Source organism: Phaseolus vulgaris, chromosome 7 (assembly GCF_051622355.1).
Source record: "Phaseolus vulgaris cultivar YP4 chromosome 7, ASM5162235v1, whole genome shotgun sequence".
NCBI lineage: Eukaryota > Viridiplantae > Streptophyta > Magnoliopsida > Fabales > Fabaceae > Phaseolus > Phaseolus vulgaris.
The window spans coordinates 2,727,351-2,748,791 of record NC_143504.1 but is presented as its reverse complement, the minus strand read 5'-3'; the positions used below and the strand labels follow the sequence as shown (position 1 = coordinate 2,748,791).

The following is a 21,441-nucleotide window of genomic DNA, read 5'->3' as shown; positions in this document are numbered from 1 at the left end:
AATTATTCTTTTTTAAAGTAACACCAAACTAAATAGAAAATAAAGATTAATGTAAATTTTTTATTTTTTTTATATTCTAGTACTTTTTTTCTCATACTTTTTTTAGATATATCCCATCAGAAAGATTTCAGAAACCACTGGCAAGGGTGGTTGAGATTGAGATTAATATATTATTGTGATGTTTTCAATGTAAGTTATTTTAGTAAGCAATATGGAAGACACGACAACAACCGTTGCCACCGAAGTTATATGTTAATCCCTTTATTCCAATCAATTATTTCTCAACTAATATCAGATCTTCCTTGTTTTTATGTCGTGCCCAAATGTTCATAGACGATGCTACAATAACTTAATTCACAAATTGTGTGTTTATAATGTGACAAATTACATTGATTAATATATTACTTGTTAACAGGAGAGAGAATGACTGGAAAGCATCATTTTGATATTACTCTTAATGCATCATGCGGAATACGAATATACGCCCAATTTAAGCTTAAACAATAATGATATTTCTAATTTAAGATTCATAAACTTAAAGTTTTTTAAGACATCAGTGTGTTCATGCAAATTGCACCAAAAATAATATGAAATCTCTTTTCAAGTAAATGGATGACAAACTCACTGAGAACATCTGAAACGCCTGTAGAGTTTGGAAGAAGTCATCCAGTAATAACATAGCATGTTACATCAAAGCTCACAATTTACACTCTAGTTCCTTCCTCCAAGTTATACCATTACGCAAACCACTAAACCCTAAACCCATCTTTTTATTTAGTGAACTTGTTTTGACAGTAAAATGCAACAGTGCAAGCAAGAACACCCGCAATAAGAAATGAAGACTTCCCTATTTGACGTAATAAAGTGCGACTAGTGTAAGCCCATATCCATCGTGATAAAAAATGCAGCCCACAGGTATTTTTGAACTTCTGGATTGAAAAATCCTGAAGTAGATACAGAGTGTTTTGTCAGTTCCATGAAAGAATAACGGCAAATCTCATAAGTCATTATCCTCAGATATTATACAAGGGCTATTTTGCATAGAGTTTCCGTATCTAGGGCCATTTCAACACAAACATATTTTTCTCAAAAAACTGCAATTGATGTAATTGATCGGCAGTCACCGAACCAATCAGTGCAGCTCTTCATGATTATAGTTTACCCACATTGTCAACAAATGTAATCAAGCTGGAATTGTAAGTTTCCAGAGAAAAATCCTGCACATTCTCACAAAAATTGTCTAAGTTTCATTCAATGTGGAACACTTATCAAATTATGTTTAACAATTTTCTAAAAGACACAAGGTAAAACTGCAATTCAATGAATCGTGCACTCTTCTGCCACCCAAACTAATCAATCGCATAAGAAAAACAAAATAAATATTGATATGCCGGGGGAAGTAATTAAAGCCAAAGTTAGAAGCAGTGTAAAATCTGATTTCCCTTACTAAAATCCGACATTATAGAAAAACATTATCTTCCATATTAGAAATAGTAGCCAAGGTTTTGTTATTTTCTTCTGTCTATATTGATCAGAGCTATTTTCTTCACATTATTAGAAAGTCACATGAGAAAGGGGTAAAGGATGAAAACAACTGAAAAAAGTACATACAACATCACATCACATGCATATCAAACCTGTCAGCCAGTATGTGATTTTCTTTTGTAAGAAACAGTAATATATTGTTACATCTCAGCTCAATGCTAGGGAGTATGGAATATAATAGTAAATCAAACAAATGAAATGACTGGCATGCATCCTAACGTAATATAATGCATACAGTGTAACAAACATATGCTATGCATTTTGAAAAACTTCATGAGACGAATATGAACATAAATTTGCTGATGCATAAAATAAAAGGAAAATATTCTCTTACTTTTATAAAGAAAAATACAAAAGAAAAAGGTGCAACACCAATGTGCTACTGTTTGTATTAATTTCTGGGATAAAGAAAAAACAGCAGAACAAGGAAACAACCTGATCGAGTTTTTTGTACTGCATAAGCTAATATTTTTATTGAATAAGACTCAATATTTATACACACTTAAATAACAGAACAAAAGATCATGCTCCATGACAGGAGCGGAGCTAGAATATTTTTAGTGGGGTAGCTGAAGATATAAAATATTATCAAAGAAGTTTTTTAATCTTTTATTGTTTGAAATTATGTTAAACAATAATCATTTTATAAATTTAGAAGCCTTATAATAATTCAATACATAGGATCATATAGACAATTTTATATGTTATGTAAAATATTGATTAAAAAAAGTAAATCAAACTTCAAAATTTTGCAGACAATTACCCACAAGTTTTACAAATTCTAACATGTTTGTTCATTTGTAAAAGTAATTTTTATTGGACAACACAACTAGAAATTTTTTTGCAAAGTACACTACAATACTTATACTTATTTTGACAGTATCTAGAGGCATAATCTAAAAAATTACAGTCTTATTTGAGTAGTGTAATAATACTCCCAGAGAATGTGAAAAAAATAAAAACTCGGGGAAGAGACTTCAAGGAGAGACGCAGAGCATGTGGTAAATATAAAAATACCAACAACTAAGCAAATAAAGCTGACTAGGACTGCAATCCTAGGCAGACACAAAGGATTTTTCACCAACAGATAATAAATATTCTCAAATTAATACGAGTGAGTTTAAATCTTGAAGCATATCAGTCATTACCTTTGGTAACTTGTGTTGTTGAGCTAGATGATCCACATGGAGCCTCACATTTGATGATGCAGCAATCCAGGCACGACGATCAACATCAGAATATACAGATTCTATAATGTCAAACAAAGTTTTTGCTCCACCTTCAATTGCTTTCAGAATATTAGCTTCTCTACTTCTGCGATTCCTGAAAATAATGATAACAATCCACATAGTTGTCGACTTTGACATAAAATATCAACATTAACTTGTCTAGTCAAGGGAAGGAACTAATAGATTATTAGTACTTTAGATATCCACACAGCATCTGTTTTGGCCAGACATTAACTCTCCCATGCATTGGTATTAAAGCGTGCGGTGAAAGCTCCAGAAATTTGTATGTGGTTTGAAAGTAATCCTACAAATGACAGTTTATGTTGAGCAAAAGGACATCTAAAAAACAGATATTATTAACTTTATATTCTTTGTTATGTCATCTCCAACGCAAGGGTCATACTATGGTATCTTATTTTACAAATGGTCTTACTCCAAGTCTTCAACATTTTTATTAGAGAATCTCAGTCTATAATATAATAACTACATAACATGCATTTCCAACATGGCATCTTTTTGCACTTACAGACATATTTCCACCAGCTCTTATGTCCAAGACAGCACTTCCCTGACTGAAACCAAGTAAATTAATAGTTTAATAGAGTAATTATAAAAAGAACTTCAATATAAAGTAAGTAGGTCTTTCAAAATAATTGTAATCGCAGATAGGAAATAAGATGGCTTCAGCTTAGTATAAAATAACACATTCAGTATGTCAAACCATTTCCTTGTTTGCATCAAAACTAAGTAGACAATGTACTCCTCATCAATTCTTGACAAGAGGATTTTGGTGAAGGTAACTCTAGCAAATTGATTCTCCTATATCAGTCCTATCATATCTGGGTCTCCCTGTACCTTTGTGTCTTTAATAAATTAACTAACTAGAACGAAAAGGAGTAAAGTTTGAAAGTAGATAGTCTACTCTTTGTTGACTCCTAGACAACAAATATGCTAACTTCAACCGTCTCATAAGCTCAGAAAGTTCACCAACTAGTGTTATATCCAATATTTTGCTTATTTTTTTATCAAATAATAAATGTAATTAGTAATTAGAAACCTGCACAGACAACCTCCATGCACTTCAAAAATGGCATCATGACTGTAAAAGTAAAATACTTTACTACAATTTCAAGTATCTACAAAACATAAGTCCACAGCCCAACTAAGAAATTATTCCAATTAACATTCAAATGTAATGAAAGTTTCACAATCATCCAAATATGTGTAAAAAACATAAAACATATATGAAATTTGAAAGTGTATCAATTCCATCCATGATAATTAAAATTTCTTTACTTACTATCTATTATCTTGTATGGAATCTTACCCCAAACAATGATCACCAACAATCAAGGAATGAGAATTTGCATGAAGCAGTGCCATATGGCCATCTGTATGTCCCTGAGCCGAACATAATTTTCAGATTTTGCAGAAAAAAGAACCAACTTTATGTAAAACAAGTGTGTTCTAACCATACTCACAACTTCAATACAAACTCAGTTAAGAATTAAAGTAATATTTAATTTAGCTTGAGTCGAAAAATGTTACCAATACTCAAAAGGCTTTTCATTTACAACTTCAAGACACTCCTTAAGGCAAAAACAAACGGCTCTAAAAGCAAGGAAAAAGCACAGGTTCACTATTTTAAGAAATTATCTATTGCAAATAAGGGATTATTAGGATAAAAATATCCTAATATGTCCACGATAATTAGGAAAAAGTATCCTTAGAATCTTCATATTTATTTGTGAATCGTGTCCCAACTGCTGATCGAAAAACTTCAGTTATCTTGGACTGACTACAAACAAAACACAGTCACAAACAAATGTCACTGCCACATCTGATCACCCACATTATCATTGAAGACACCAACAAAAAGGAGTGTGCTACTGTAAGGACCAAAGCCTTGTCTGCCAAAGCAAACATGGTAGAAGACAAACCAGATCCAAAAAGGTACGAGAAAAAACCTGATCACAAAAAGAAATATAAGTTTTCTCATCCCAATGAAACTAACCCCACCTTCAAGAAGAAGGGAAATTGCTTTATCTGTGGAAAGTCACTCACCATGCACCTCAGTGTAGACATAGGGTCAAAAATGACAATCCTCCTAAGACCAATATAGTCGAAGGGGAAGATATCATTGTTGCAGTCGTTTCACAAGTGAACCTTGTGACCAATGTGAGTAAATGAGTGGTAGACACTGGAGCTACCAACCACATTTGTACAAACAGGAAAGTGTTTACTTTGGGGGATGAAGAAGAACAAGTTTATCTCGATGATTCGAATACAACTACTGTCCTAAGAAAAGGAAAGGTTCTTCTAAAGCTCACATTTGGTAAAACTCTGGCTTTAAGTGATGTACTACATGTGCCATCGATTAGAGTTAATTTGATCTCTGTAACATTGCTGGGCAAAGTTGGGGTTAAAGTGTCATTTGAATATGACAAGACTGTTATGATAAAAAATAATGTTTTTGTGGAGAAGGGATATTGTGATCGAGACATATACATATACAACAACTCATAATCCACTACAAGATGATACAACTCAACATATTAAAATTGACAAACTCTTCATCAAAGATAATCTTGACAGAGAACTCTCTAGCTGGCAGACATCTTCACTAAGGGACTTCCTAGAGAAAAATTCCAAGATTTTGTAGGTAAGTTGGGAATGATTGATATTCAATTACCAACTTGAGAGGAAGTGTTGAAAATAGAAGATTATTAGAATAAAAATATCTAAATATCTCCAATAGTAATTAGGAAAACATCTCATTAGATTCTTCACATTTATTCCATCAGATTTTTTTCCCTTTTTTAAGATAACGTGGTTAGCATAATTTGTATTAATAATATATAATTTTATTTCCTTCATTATTCAAGTTTATCTTCATAAATGCTTAACTTCTCAAATACACACCTGAATATTTTTTATGTACATCTCATACAAATCTTTTGTGAAAGTTTATTAGGTAATGTTAAAATAGTGGGTGTGCCATTATCCCACTCATGCATCTTAAACAAAATTTTCAAATTTTGGTAGAACATAAGATCTAGAAAAGATATTTCAAATCAACTAGGATTATGCATGTGAAAAATACCGGGGCATAAATAGTGCTCAATCTATGACCACCAATGACAATATCTTCATCCCCTCTAACTGAGGTATAGCCAAGTGACCAATCATCTGTTATCATGAAATGTAAGTTTAATAGAACTGTATATCGGTTGTCATATACACACATATGAATAACATTAATTGTGAATAGACTCCAATATGCAACAGGAGAACGTCTATAGCAGAGTCATATAAGCTCAAAATATCCATGAAAATGATGGAAAATTATGGAGAAAGATAACTCACTTTTAGTCAATATGCAACCAAAATTTGGAAGCATATTGATATAGTTGTTAGGAAAGTATCAAACCAAAACTGATAAGATGTTGAAATCCTTTGAAAACAAGTGCTGTGTACATAAAGAAATTAGCTCAAATTAGGTGGAAATCGCATATTAATGGATTTGATTCAAATTTAGTTTTAATGATTTGGATTGATTATTTAGCACTCATTAGATTTTTAGAGGGAGAAGTTCTATTATTCTAAGCAATGGAAATGGAGAAGGAAAGGGGAAACTAGTAAAGTAAAATGAACTAAATTTATGTGTGGCATGTTCCCCCCCAACCAATTTTAAATGAGTTGCAAATCATTTTTTTAAAATGAGTTGGGAATTGATTTCTTAATCAAATCAAATCTATTTTTAATGATTCCAAACAATCTGTTTGAATTCAGATCTAATTGTAAGAAAATAAGATCCAACACACCAAAAATATTGCAATCAGATGTACTGCTTCTGCTCTCTTGTCCTGAAATTTTCACTAACTTTATCTAGACCCTGATGGCATAAAACTACACCAAGCATGCCCTTTAGTCTCACCTAACATATAAATAGCAATAAAAACAATTATTGACTCACAAGTACTAATCAAGTTGATACCAAAAGTTAGGGTTTTGAACCTTTAATGTGACCATTTTAAAGTTCATATGAAAGTCATGATTGATAAGTCTTTACTCAAAACCAAGATTTTTATGAAATTTCAACATAGATACAGAATATCTTTTGCATCACCATGGATGTATGTACTTTAGTTCCTAGTTGTGTAAATTTATTTTATCTGTTTTAGTTTTAAATCTATTGAGTTAGGCTATTATTTGGATAAATTTTTCCACATGTTCCTTCAGGAAAAGAAACTAAGAAGGTCAAATACACTTTGTTTCTTCTTCCATAATCAAACTAAATTTATGTACTAGAGCTTTTGGAGAAGTTAAATGAAAGTGTTTCTATATAAGTTTAGGGGCATAAGTTGATTTTTTAAACTTATAGAGAAGCTTAATTCACTTTACCTCCTTATTTTCTTTTCCTGTAAGTGCTTAAGGAAAAATTTATCCAAATATGGCCTTAATCCAAAACTAGAAAAATACGTGTTTGCAAACTGTATGCATGCATGAACATTATTGAAATGAAAATAGCAATATAACCTCTGCTTATTCGATGCATGGTTTTTTCATGGGCTACCAAAATAGCTTCAGGATTGCACTTCTGGATAACTGAGAGACCTATCATAAAGGATGAAAAAATATATTTGAAATGTAAGTTTCTGAATTACAAGAGTATGTCCATTACAGTCAACAATGGCATACCAGAAGAGATTTACAAGTAATGATTTTTACATGGTGGATTTTAGTGCAGAACTAACATTCATAAGACTATATCTTTTTCTGCTTCTTGGTTCTCATTTAGCTTTAAGGTCTAACGATGTACAAAGGACTATTTATCATTGCTACCTCACCATTCACCAGCTATTAATCTACTTTAAAAAGCAGAAGTCAATAAAGTTAAATAGAGACTCACCATCTACATGATCATGATGATGATGAGTGACAAAGACCACTAGTCGTCTTGGCAAAGCATTAACAACTTTCTCTAGCTGATAATTACAGAGTGACATGTTAAGATTTAATTGATGAGGACCAAATTTCAAAAGTCAACTAAGAAATTAACCAATAATAGAAGGTATATAGGGGAGGGGAATGAAGCATCACACATATATCTCGACGTGAATTCCTCAAAAATAGCATGACTTGCATTAGAGTAGAAAAAGTTTGCAGTCATTAAATTCAAACACATGACTTATTTCTGCTTTTGCCATCAATAATAAGTAACATCAAACTAAATTCAGAAACAGTCAACTCAGTAGGATCAAGTATGAAGAAACTATGAACTGAAATGCACATACCATGAATATGGAATTGAAAACAGGAAAAAAGATGAACCAAAGGCCATATGCTATGGATTACATGCACAAGCGGGATGTAATGTGGAAGTATACCTCTCCATGGAACTCAGATAGGCATCCTGGATCAACTATGAGTGCATCTCCACTTGCAATAAAATTATTTTCTTCAGAATTATTTGGAAAATTTTCAGGTGCAAACACCACCAAATTTGTCGTGTGAAAAGGCTTTAATGTCCTACTTCTCATAGGTATAATGATAACACCAGGTGGGTACTCCTGAAAGAAACCAAACTTCATTTTGCACCAGATTATAAACATAATGACTTTGAAGGATAAAAAACAAGCTTCCTCTTTCTCCTTTCTTTGTACAGAAATATCCAGATGCAGCTATGTTCTTAGACTAAAAAGTATCGAGTTGCTGAAAGTTAACAGTATGTGTTACTCATTTGGAGAATGCTTTTGTCCATTTAACCCCAAAGCACTTAACAAAGTGAATGAGAAATTTGCCAGAGAAGATATAGAAAGGCAGTGAAAATCTACTAAACAAACCATATGCTAAATCTCAATGCTAGAGCCTTGCCTCAACATTAAAAACAAATCCAAAAAGTAATTTGCAGAGTGGGGTCTGGAGTGTGCTATTCATGCAATAAGACATGACAGCATTTGGAAAGTTATATATCGACAAAGATTATTGCTACCTGAGATTTGATTTAACAAAATCTTCCGAAATAGTCACTGAAAACAAGTGGTTTACAGTTTATTTAAATTCTTGCCCTAATTTAATAAAAGTAAAGCTTCTCCAGTATCGCAGCTTCCAGATTTATTTAAAAATTGTACTTCCCAATACATAATAATAATATATGCTCCCACCAAGGAAATGGAGGAAATTTAAAGAAAGAAAACCTGATGGTTTATGGCTGGTGGGACTTTCCACTTTGTAGAGAAAGATGATTCATTTATAAGACCAAGAACAATCAATGGTCCAACCCGATCTCCACTTGGTTTCACTTGCTGAATCCAGTTAAGACAGCTTCGGATAGTCATCCATCTATATGAATCTGCATAGGTTTATAAATATCCAGAATTAACGTTATTGATATATTATGATATTGAAATTTAAAAATGAATAAAACAAGATAGATTAACGGTGCTTGAAAGTATACATTAGCATTAGAGAATGGGTTGTGATTCATTCAAACTAGCTAGATTGCTTACGGAGAAAACATTTTCTCTATGATGCACGGATACTATACGAATATAGGATGTGACATGTATCCAACATGGTGATTCGTCTCATCTTAAAAAATACACAGGATATACGATAAGTTGACATACGTTTAAAGTATGTATTTACGCATATATATATATATATATATATATATAATTCACAAAATAAAATAAATGTTATTGTAATTTGTTAAAGAAACCATATTAAAATTGGAAATCTTATTAAATATTATTCAAATTAAACTTTCGAAAACTCAAATGTATATACAAATTATAATTTTATATGAACAAGTGGAGAGAGTGAGTTGCTTTTATCAATATTTGTTATCACAACACTTGATTTTTTAATTAAGTGGTACTCAAATATTAATTCCTAAAAATTATTTCATGGAAGATATCACAAAGATTATATATTTTATGTATGTTTAATGTTTGGAATAATATATAAAAATAAAAATGATGATAGTTATATACAGTAGTGGAATGTTATATATGAGACTATTTTAGGAAAGTCTGGGATCCTAGAACGTGTTGTCTTGTTTCGCATGGGGTAATAAATTAGTGGCGAATGGCGACCCCCACTAATCACAAAGACTAGTAGGACCAATCCAAGTTCTCGCTAGTCAAGTAACCACTACACTACCTAGCTTTTAATCTTGATCATTCATGTACGGGTGTATAGTTCAAATTTATGATCCTCCCATCCTTAAATAAAAATGATTCTAATTGGTTGAGATCAAGTTACACTAATATAAGTTATATCAATCCTACATTGATAAATAATATTTAGCAAATAATTGTAATCCAAAATCTACCATTGTAATCCACTATCATATATATCATTTAAATAAAATCTTACACTAATCCAAAATTACTTAACAAGTCATTGAAATATGTGAAGACTAGTTTCATATATAGTTTTGAAATGTGTACAAATAAAAATTGTTTGGTTATTCTTGGAAAGTGGTTTAGGTCTACTCAACCCTAGAAAAACCGAGTTGTGAGTTGAGGACTTATATGTTCTATTTTGACACTTACTCTAGTGGATGTGAGACTTGGGTTTTTTCCAAAACACCTTTAGCAACGCATCCAAAATCCAAATGAAAGAGGAAGTTAACCTTTAACAAATAACAAACAAAGTAACACAGTCACAGAGACACAAACACCCTTCAGCTTTCCAAGTTCTGTTTAAAGGAAAAAAAAATGCATATTTTCTTAGACAGAAAAATTTCTCAACGATCTAATTTAACAAAGGTGGGGGCTAAAATTTAGTCCAGGTCACCAGTTGTTGGTCATAGCTTTGAATCCAAAACAGCTTCTTTGCATATGCAAAGATAAGGCTGCCTACAGTGACCATCTCTCACACCTTCACATAGCGAGGAGCCTTCCGGTAGGAATTCTCGTGAGTTTTTACATTTAATTTAAACAAAACAGAGCAACATAAACTAACGGGACAGAGATAAACAAAAACAAGCATCACCATCTTGAGGCAGTCCGAGGCCTGGGCACAGATAAAATTCAATATAATTTCTCTACAAATTTATAGCAGACAACCCAATTCATATATCACCTAGAAATAAACAATTTTAGTAACGATGATGATGATGATGATAAGTGCAAACGAAAAACATGAGAACAATCAAACCTATAGAGTTCTTGTCCTCAGCCGCTACCAATTTTCCAACAATGAAGACTGTGTTAACGGGCAAATCAGGTCCAAAGGCAGCTTCCTTTACATACTTAAGGAACTTCCAACCTCCTCCTTCAACCGCCCCAAACCCTAGTTGTCCAAACACCTAATCGGAAAATCGTTTCGCACGAATTCATCATCACCAAAGCACAAAGACTCGATACATCCAAAATTTAAGAACACTACCTCGTCGAGAGCCGAACGGATGTCGAATTTCCTCAAATCGAAGTCCTCGGATTCGGCATGCGAGGGCCCAGCTTCCAGCAGAAGCGGTGGGTCCGACTCTGGTGGCAGCGGGTTTAACTGCGCCGAGGGCAAGTCCCAGAGATCAGAATCTACGAAAGAGTCGTATTCTTCGTCGTGGAATTTGGGAGGGCGCGACTGCTTCAGGAGCAGAAATTCATCGTCCTTTGAAGAGCTTTGGATTACGAGAGCAAGTCTGTGAGCTGCCATTGCCAAAGGAACTGTGAAGTTCAGTCCCTCCTTCTAACTATTTATTATTTCCAAAATAAATAGACAGTTGAAACAAACTTCTGAAAAGTGTATTACAAATATTTATGGGCCACCCCCAGTGGTTGCAAAACTTAATTTATTATGAGTTGGTTCAGTGCAGTAGGTGAGTTCAAAAACTTTACATGTATTTTTTTTATATGTAAAAAACATTACGCCATCACAAACCAAGAACTTTGGACACTAAAATGTTTAACAAATATATATATATATATATATATATATATATCGATGTACTTAATTAATTTAATTTAATTGATAAAAACACGAAATACTAAAATAATGACTAATTTAATACACGTTAAACATATTGTTATATAATTACTACATTTTACTAAAAATTAAACAAAATATCTTTTAGGGACTGAAAATAAAAAATCAATCTAAATATATATTTTATCTTAAATTTTTGTATACATTTAACTCTATTTATCGCGAAAGTCGCTTATTTAAAGGAGTTACAAAGTAAAATTAAATTTAACACTTTAATTTCATAAAAATAAAAATAAAAAGAAAATTTTCAAAATGAGTTACCTGTATTTAAAAATCCAAAATTATAATTTTATATCCTCATAATAAAGTCTAAATTAGATGTCAAAAAAGTAAAATCTAGCGAGAGGAGTAATTGGGGTCAAACATTAACCCTTGAGCATTCGTAATTCCCAATAAACTAAAAGATGAAATAAAATAAAATAAAAAGAAAGAAGTTTTGTCTTGGAGCGGCACGTATCACACAGAAGCCATACCTACGAGACTCAATCGAGCTTCTTTCTTTCTCTTCCTGCAAATTCAAAACCCAATCTCAATCTTTCCCTTTGGCTTCGTTTCTTTCATTTCAAATTGACCTCGCTCACGGTTTCGCTTGGATCCCAAATCCCACCACGCAATTTTTCTGCTTTTTCTCATTCCGAGGAAAGAAGCCAATTCGCGACCGATCCAATGCCGCTTTGAATCGCGTGCCATCCTCCTTCGGTGGGAACATCTTATTGCTTTTGAATTCGAATCTTGGGGCAGCTGGGTCGATGAGTAACATGTTACACTGTTTCTGAAACACAAAGGTCATTTTTTTATTACCATTGGAGCTGCCCGGTGTTTGAAGAGAAAGAAAGAGACGGGGTAGCGAATGGGAATGGGTTCAAAAATGGAAGGACCGTCTACCCCTGCTAATCGACGTGACCCATACGAGGTATTGTCCTTGACAAGGGATTCAACCGATCAAGAAATTAAAACGGCGTACAGAAAGCTTGCTCTTAAGTACGTTTCCATCTTTTCTTTTGATTTTTCAATTTCCCCTTTTGATTTTGTGTGTCTAGTATTGTTTTCATTTATGAAATCAGTACTTGCACATCTTGCACATGTCGTTCTGTCTGTTTAGGAAGTTGCTGTCTTTGTTTTCTTTAAGTGTGTTTGGATTTTTGTTTGTTTTTAAGTGATTTACTTTCCTATTCAAATGGAGTAGTGTCTGTCTTGTTGGATTTCTGATAATATTTTTTATGAAAAAGAGGGTTTCTCTGAATTTTTTCTTATGTAAAACACTAGCGTGTCTTCTTAAGTGAGATAGCTCATTGAAGAACATTTGAAGGTGATAAACATTCTTCTATAATTTGTAGTAGTAATAACCTCTCATGTTATAACAAATGGCACTGAATCAAAGAAGGGGACTAGGGTGCGGAGATCTGGGAGGAGGATTAAATCTGGTAAGGACGGAACTTATTTGGAGTTTCACCTTAGTTATCTACTCAATAAAGGTTTGCATTAGGGTTTTAAATAGTGTTCTGTAGCAGCATAGCGGAAGCTGGCCACCATCGGGGCCTGTGCCGGGCCGAATAGCGGCTGGGATGACGGTGCTATGAGTTTTTTCCAAAAGCCTCTGAAAAGTTACTATACTTTACGGGTGCTATTTCTGGGGTTTCAATTCCAAAAATGAAATTTACTTCTATAATGGTGGTGAAAATGGTAAAGGAAAATTGGATTTAGAAGATGATGATTGACGATTCCTATGTAGGAAACTTGTATTTGACTTTCGTTGGTATTTACAAGTATGTTTTTGTTTAAGACACCAGTGACTTTCTGTTGTTAATTGTGAACGTTATATATTGAGTGACTTCTGTTATTTATGAAAATGTGTGTTTATATTATATAAACTATATAAAAACTTTCCAAATAACAGCTATCCCACTACATTGTTTTTGAGGTTGGCCACTTGGGATTCAAAACAGAGTTTGCATTAAAGATAACATAGATTTGAAACTCTATTTCTTATTGTAGAATAACACCAAAAGCATCTATAAGGAACTACGTTTAAGTTTTATCCATAATTTAAACCAATATACAAGTACTGATGTCAGTTTTTTGTTTTGGTCTTCTAGAAAAAAGGAGTTTGTTTACTTGTTTTGTGTTTAAGTATGCCAATTATGATGAAAAACATGCATGGGATCTTTTTACACATTTCTATACGATTGGCAGGTATCACCCTGACAAAAATGCCAGCAATCCTGAAGCTTCGGAGCTATTTAAAGAGGTTGCATATTCTTATAGTATCTTGTCTGACCCAGAAAAGAGAAGGCAGTATGACAGTGCTGGATTTGAGGTTCCTTTCTTTTACATCCGAAATCAAACCCTGTTTTCTTTCCTTTTTCTGTTTTCTTTCCCAACGCTTCCTACAATGTGAAAAAAGTTATGGCTTGTGACATTGGACAAATCTTAAGTTATCTGGGTGGGAAAAGTAGCAGACAGAGAAGAAATGTGTGTTCTCTGGGTAGCTGTATTTTTTTTTCTGGGAAGCATGACCTGCATGTTTTAACATCCTAATTTTCCTGTGATCTATGATTGAACCTGCCAGATTGTATTATTACACAACATTTACATCTCGGGAGAGAGGAGCTAAAACATTTATATTACCTGTCTGCACCTTGGAATTCAAGTGGAATGCATATATACACTTATGATACTTTTTTAACCAAAACTGGATTTCATACACGTTAGTTGTGACTATTTTGTCATTTATTTCAGTATTGATTTCGTGTACGTAAGTGCTACCTTTTTGTTTACCTATCTTTGATTTATTTTGTTATACTATTTTCTTTGTCTTCAATCCATACATCCATCTTCATTCTTTTGGCTTTCTGATTATCTGAAAATTAATTTTTCTTCACTACTCTGCTCTTTTTATGGGTGTATTGTAAATGTCTTTATTTATGTAGTATTATCTGTATATATCTCTTAAAAGCTTTTAAACATTTCAGTTCATATTCTTCCCGATATAGTTCTCGAATTGATATGCAACATTCTTTAAGATATTCTGCCAATACATATCAGGCACTTGATGCTGATAGCATGGACATGGAGATTGATTTGTCTAATCTGGGGACAGTGAACACAATGTTTGCAGCTTTATTCAGGTGTACATTTTAGTGCACGACTATTTGTCTTCAAAATTATTTTTGGTTTGCTTGGATTTATTTCTTATTTTATTTTGTTACAGCAAACTGGGTGTCCCTATCAAGACTACCATTTCAGCTAATGTTCTTGAAGAAGCTCTGAACGGAACAGTTACAGTCAGACCCCTTCCAATTGGAACTTCAGTTAGTGGAAAGGTTCTTACTTTCTTCATGATGGATGAAGCAAAACAGTAGTCTTCTTGGTGGTGTATGTGTTCCACTTATGTCAATTTGTTGCAGGTAGAGAAGCAATGTGCTCATTTTTTTGGTGTGACAATGAGCGAACAGCAAGCTGAGTCGGGCATTGTAATAAGAGTTACTTCAACAGCACAAAGCAAATTCAAGGTATCACTTATTCTTTTATGTCTTTATTAACAATTCCCTTGTCCGTTTGTGGTTTTGCTTCTGGTTTTGGTATTGGATTGAAATATTGAAGGGTTACTTTTCAGTTGCTCTACTTTGAACAAGATGTGAATGGAGGCTATGGTCTGGCATTGCAGGTAAATTTCATTGTTCTTGTGCTTCTACTGCTCTACACTTTCTACCCTTTGGACTTGTTGGTTTAATGGATAATAGATTTATATAACTATACCATCAGTGAGTGAGTGGGATGGTAAGCCTTATCAACCATTTAGGCTTGAGAATGAGAGTTTAAATGTTGTGAAAGTGAAACCAGTTCTTGTGGGAAAGGTACAGAACCTTTGAGAAGTCTAGTGTTTTCTTCAACTGTGGAAGAGTCTAAACTATTAGGTTATTCAACTGTTATCCATGAACAAATAGCTGAACTTCTCTCTCTAGATTCTCCCTTGTAACATAATGTTGATAGTCATTGATCATTAGTTAAAAAACACGGGGATTTTTTTAATTTTAAATAAACTGAAAAGCATGACGGCACAAATTTGAGTACTTCCATGACCACTGTTAAACCTTTTAGACTATTGGTAATTGTGTTTCTCATCTGGATAAAACCAAGTCCCCCAAAATGCCAATGTTTGCAAAACGCTTCATGCAGATAGATTATATAGAGTAAGTGGCCGCTCCTCACAAGTCAGAGAAACATAACACCATTTTTCTGTGAAAGAGCTTTGCATGGCCTGCAAGTTGTAACCAATTATTTGCATGAATAATATTAAGCTACACCATGTGATTATTGTTAAGCTACTTGTAAAATTTGTAGATTGCACAAACTGCAGCTAGTTATCTTTTGACGTAATGCATATGAGATCCCAATTGCGTGTATATGTAGTTGATATTGCATGCATCTATCTTTCTATACAGGAAGATAGTGAGAAGACTGGCAAGGTGACATCTGCAGGAATGTATTTTTTACATTTTCAAGTGTACAGAATGGATTCAACGGTGAATGCGGTATGAAAGTTATGCCCATTAGGTTTATTTTTCTTTTGCTGCGGGCTGTTTGGAAAAGGTGGTTACTGTAAGTGCTATGTGCAGTTAGCGATGGCCAAGGATCCTGATGGGGCCTTCTTTAAGAGGTTGGAAGGTCTTCAGCCTTGTGAACTCTCAGAACTAAAGGCCGGCACTCACATATTTGCTGTTTATGGTCTGAATAATTTATTTTATCACATTGCTCTTTTGCCAACTTAGGCTATATTTTAAGTAAACTGTTTAAGTTACATCTACCCTGATTCAACTTAATATTGTTTAGGAGATAACTTCTTTAAGACTGCTAGCTATACGATTGAGGCAGTATGTGCAAAATCGTATGAAGATACCACCCAAAAACTGAAGGATGTTGAAGCTCAAATTTTAAGAAAGAGGAATGAGCTACGCCAATTTGAAGCAGAATATAGAAGGGTTATTTCCTTTACTCATACATAGTTATTGTATTTCTTGGGTTGGGACACTTATAAGGGACTGTTGTTTCTTGTAATACTTTTCAGGCATTGGCGCGCTATCAGGAAGTGACAGACAGATACGCAAAAGAAAAACAATCTGTATGTTCTTTCAACTTGTGCTACAGTTACTACATCAATGTATATTTTTAAGTGCAGACATTTGCGTTCTTTTTAATACTGGGGGTTTTGGTGTGGGTGGGCTAAAGAAAGGGACGAAGGAAATAATTCAACTATTGTGCCATATAATGCTCATCTTAGGTTCTCCTTAATATACATTATCACATGATTGATGTACTCGACTTCAAAGAATTGACTTTTAAAATAAACTTATTAATGTACCCCTATACAATGGTTACTAGGATTGGATGTTCTCTTGTTAAGCAACAGGATATGGTCATATTGGGGGGACAAAATCATATTAATTATCAAATATAATTTGCGGGTCTTGCAACAAATCATGGTGAGTCCTTGTTTAATAAAGATTTTATCTTTCTTTCTCTAATATGACCATATTTTGTTACTCAACATTGGGATAAGATTCAAATTCTAGTCACTTGGGCTTGAAGCATCAAGCATGAAAACATTGCAGTCCCACTCAGACCTTGGTAGCAATTATAGTTTCCAGGCAACTAGCAGACTCTATCACTGGGTCGTTCATGCCAAGATTGTCAAACTTGAGAGGTCGAGGAGAGGAGCTTTTGTAGACCCGATGTCAACTCGTAAGACATGTATGCATAACATAATACTCTTAATACTACAATAGTTCAATATTTCCACTTCATACTACAGAAAAGTAGTAAATCACAATAATAAAGTATGATACTTACACTAGTGCCAAATAAGATTAAACTACATAGTCACCTAAATTATATATAAATTTGTAAAAACAAATTCTTGATGTGAAAGCAATTGAAAAAGGAGTCAATTTCTTCAAATAATTCGAGCCCTTATATAACATTGTCGTTGTGGAGGTAATCAGACAAAAATTACATGATTTCAAACTTGTTCACTCGTTTCTTGACTCGAGAGTTTGACAAACTTGACTCCTATGTGGTGTTAAAGAACCCTTACTCTCGAGTCCTAAATGCATAGGATGTCCTTTGGGTGCATGAATGCAGACTTCATGTCTATAACATGACTTGAGTTATGTATTCTGGAATTGTAAACATTTTTGCTATAAAATGTTATTTCCGGTTGCTTTCTTTTTGTGACTTACAAAATCAAAATTCTATCTCGTGGAGACTTCGAGTCTTGTTTGGTTTGGTTTGGTTTGTTTTAATGTTTAGTACATGTATTCACTTACTTGTTCTGAAGATATTGGGGAAATTTTGCGGAAAACATGTTTTAGTTTATTACACCATTTCCTTCGTAAGTTTTTTAAAATAGAAAATAAAGTGATACTTTTGTAGTTATTGGTGAAAAATATGTGAAGCGAATAAATTAAAACTTGTTTTTTTATTATGTCTTTTTTACCTTATTGAGGCCTTATCTGCTTTGGTATGCAGGTAGACGAGCTTCTGAAACAAAGGGATGGTATCCATTCTTCCTTCACCATTGTGAATTCAACCAGTATTACTGGAAATGGTAGTAATTTGAGCAATGGAAGTTCTAGCAAAATGACTGGTGAAGAGAGCCCCGGGGAAGATGGAGGGTCAGATGGGAAGGACAAGTCAGGCAAAAAGAAATGGTTTAACTTGAATATTAGGGGTTCTGATAAGAGGTTGGGTTAATATTTTAGTTAGTGCCCTTGGTTTTGCTTCTCTGTGAATCAGCTTGGGTTGCAGTTGCAGTTTATGTCTGGAATATTTTTCATTTGCTTGGTTCCGACAAGTTGGTTAATCAGTTCATTGGTATGTGATGCATTCGAAGGTATACAGTATATGTTTTACTGTTTCCTATATTTTTGTACTCCTACAAACAAACAAGACCCTCACCATCCAATTTCCTTGTAGAATCCTATCATCAACACTTATAATTTTGATATTGTTATTTGTAATGATAATTCATTCTTGTAAGTTACTTTCTTCATCCATGCTCTCTGCATATACAACATTGTGTAGATATTTTTATATTGTATGTTTGAATCTGTATTTTTTAAAAGACGATGATTTCTGTAGAAATTGTTTAGAATTTAGTGTATGTTTTACCCTAATATTTATTCATATATTTTCATGTATGTTAAAATTATTATTTTTTAATAGTTGCAAAACATATTTATGGTTTTACAAATTTTATAATTATCAATTTGATTCCATGCTATTTTTTTCTGCACTAACATACATGTTTGTCATCCATATAATTTTAATGATTTTGTGTATATTATTTACATTTCTTGTATATTTATAAATACTATACCATGTACATGATATTCATTAGTATTTTAACATAAAACACCAGTTTTTCTGCCCTATACTATTTCACGTCTTGCTGCTCTGATATTGATGTGTTAAAATGCCACGTAAAACACCAGTTTCCCAAGATTTTGGTAAATATCAGCTTTAACTTCAACAACATTAAGCTGCATATACAATAATGATTCACCGATTGGGTATTTTTTTCTAATGATAGTCTAGTGCTTGAGCAGCTATATCAAGTCTATAAATACATACTATTCGAGAAAAAATACATTACAATCTTAACACGTATACCACCTTTCAAATCATTAATTAAACACCTAATATAATTAACTCATCTTCAAGAGCATGATTTCAACTTTCAACAACTATATAAATATTTATATAGTAGTATTTCAACGTCAAACTCCTACAAAGTTTAGAGATAGTTTGGGTTCAGATAGTTTAAAATTAAAGAATTATAATCTATTTATAAAAATTTTATTCATCATTCATTGAAAATTTATTTTTAATTAAATTACAGATATTGGGGGAAAAGAGATTAACAACTCAACATATGAAGTACTTCTCACTTGTTTCTTTATTTATGGTATATTTAGCTTGATGTACCAAAGAGGACCTAATAGTTATTACCATTTAGACATATGTTGATAGTTTGGCTGTTTCTTCTTCTAACAAATTTCTTCCTGCACCCTATCTTTCGAAGAAGACTATTTTACTCCTTTTAAAAATGACTTCCAAATTATTTTTTTGAAATATTTTTGAAACATGCTTTTTGGAATATATTTTATTAATTGCGGATTTACCAATCCAAAAATAAATAAAAATTTTGGAAAACTCTTTGCTTACAGAACTCCTGTTCTAGAAACATTTTTTTCTTACGAACCCTTACTCCATAATCACCCAAAACCGTGAAAGGATATTTTTGGTATTTCAAAGAATATAGGGTGTGTAGGAAGAAAAATGTAAGGGTGCAAGAAGAAACGGCCTAAAGAGTTTTGATACGAAGAAGGCATTATAGATTGATTGTCCTTACCTTTTGACTCCCAACAAGGAATGGGTCTAAGATGTTATTGCCATCTTTTCATTAAGCTCCAAACAATAATAAAGTCTTTTGCTTATTGCACTCCCATTTTTAAACTTGTACTTCCATAATTTTTAAAATAACTATTTTATCTTTTGATTTCCAGGTTATACATTCTGAAAGCTTTTCAGAACACATTTTTCAGAATTCATGAAATACATTCATGAACATGATAAGATTTATGTAACAAGATTTTTATAATAAAATTTTCAGAGCACATGAAATAACAACCTTTCTTAATAGAATTTGTGGAAAAAAACTTTATGAAATATATTTAAAATATTTTAAAATGAATTTTTTGAAACAATCTGAAACACATTTTATGCTCATATGTTCCTGAAAGAGTTTTTCCGAACAAGATTTTTTTTTTTTTTTTGCTTTTAATTGCAACCTTTTCCCTGTCTTCTTCTACTGTGATGACTGTGCATCACCAGCAGTAGTGGAGTGTAGTGAAGGTGAAGCAGACAGGGCAATTTAGTCATTTTATCCAATTATGAAGATTTAAGTTAAAAATGGGGTGCATAAAGTAAAATTTAATAATATATTTCAAACCTAATCGACCCAGGTTTCTTCTACACTGTGTAGTTGCCATTGACTTGGTTTTACTCTATTCCTTTTCCACCTTTTATTCCTAACCAACACATCAACTCCATAATTTTCCTAATTTTTCAATGGATTCATTAGAAAATTTAGTACTACATCATAACATATACAAATTTACATATAATCAAATCACTCAAAAAATAGCGGTTTACTTACTTTTTAGAATTGGATTTAAAAAACAAAAATAACTATTTTCAAATTATTTTTAAAGTAACCTTTTATATATAACATCCATGAATTTAAATAACACATTTCTAAAAAATGTCTACAATATCTTTTGATAATAACTTAATAAAAAATTGTGATGAAATTATTGACTGAAATATTTATAGAGGTGTAGCAAAATTCATGTAATTTAAATTTTTTATGACAAATCTTAAGTTAAATAATTGCACTTGAAAGAAAAATCTATGACAATCATTTGATGAACATTTCATATTTATTTCGTGACAGACAAGGTTAAGAAAAATGTATCACAATCTTTTGCAAACAACTTCAAGAGAAAAAGATATTCGTGATGCAAATAAAAGTCACAAATCTAGTTACCAAAAGAACCTCGATTGCAACCCCAAACTTTCAAAGTTTTATTTCAATGCAAAAATTTAT

The 21,441-nt window shown here is 32.6% G+C and overlaps 2 protein-coding genes across 7 annotated transcripts; one reads left to right on the top strand and one right to left on the bottom strand.

Moving 5' to 3' along the window:
• Positions 1 to 571: 571 nt before the first annotated feature.
• On the bottom strand, positions 572 to 11,606 carry LOC137827657 (Metallo-hydrolase/oxidoreductase superfamily protein). Of its 3 annotated transcripts, none has more exons than XM_068633879.2 (12): positions 11,175 to 11,606; positions 10,944 to 11,094; positions 8,975 to 9,129; positions 8,165 to 8,347; positions 7,687 to 7,762; positions 7,314 to 7,391; positions 5,878 to 5,963; positions 4,102 to 4,175; positions 3,301 to 3,346; positions 2,969 to 3,078; positions 2,694 to 2,868; positions 572 to 1,217 (listed from the first exon to the last, which is right to left on the bottom strand). In XM_068633879.2, exons 1-12 carry the CDS (start codon positions 11,439 to 11,441, stop codon positions 1,152 to 1,154), a joined length of 1,467 nt encoding a protein of 488 aa, XP_068489980.1. In that variant the 5' UTR covers positions 11,442 to 11,606; the 3' UTR covers positions 572 to 1,151. The 3 variants fall into 3 exon arrangements, with proteins under 3 accessions (XP_068489980.1, XP_068489978.1, XP_090160558.1); XM_068633877.2 differs by having other exon boundaries at positions 572 to 944; XM_090304432.1 differs by lacking the exons at positions 572 to 1,217; positions 2,694 to 2,868; positions 2,969 to 3,078; positions 3,301 to 3,346; positions 4,102 to 4,175 and adding an exon at positions 6,141 to 6,243 and having other exon boundaries at positions 5,877 to 5,963.
• Positions 11,607 to 12,112: 506 nt separating this feature from the next.
• Positions 12,113 to 18,809, top strand: ARG1 (Chaperone DnaJ-domain superfamily protein). 4 transcript variants are annotated; one of them, XR_016523051.1, is made up of 13 exons: positions 12,188 to 12,752; positions 13,965 to 14,088; positions 14,817 to 14,899; positions 14,983 to 15,094; positions 15,179 to 15,283; positions 15,388 to 15,438; positions 16,217 to 16,306; positions 16,391 to 16,499; positions 16,605 to 16,753; positions 16,840 to 16,893; positions 17,154 to 17,254; positions 17,361 to 17,522; positions 18,300 to 18,809. XR_016523051.1 is itself a non-coding variant. In XM_068634161.1 (11 exons), the coding sequence occupies exons 1-11, from the start codon at positions 12,622 to 12,624 to the stop codon at positions 18,522 to 18,524; spliced, it is 1,233 nt and encodes a 410-aa protein (XP_068490262.1). In that variant the 5' UTR covers positions 12,113 to 12,621; the 3' UTR covers positions 18,525 to 18,809. The 4 variants fall into 4 exon arrangements, 1 of the variants encoding a protein (XP_068490262.1); XR_011083781.2 differs by lacking the exon at positions 17,154 to 17,254 and having other exon boundaries at positions 17,413 to 17,522; XR_016523050.1 differs by having other exon boundaries at positions 17,154 to 17,522.
• The last annotated feature ends 2,632 nt before the right edge of the window (positions 18,810 to 21,441 follow it).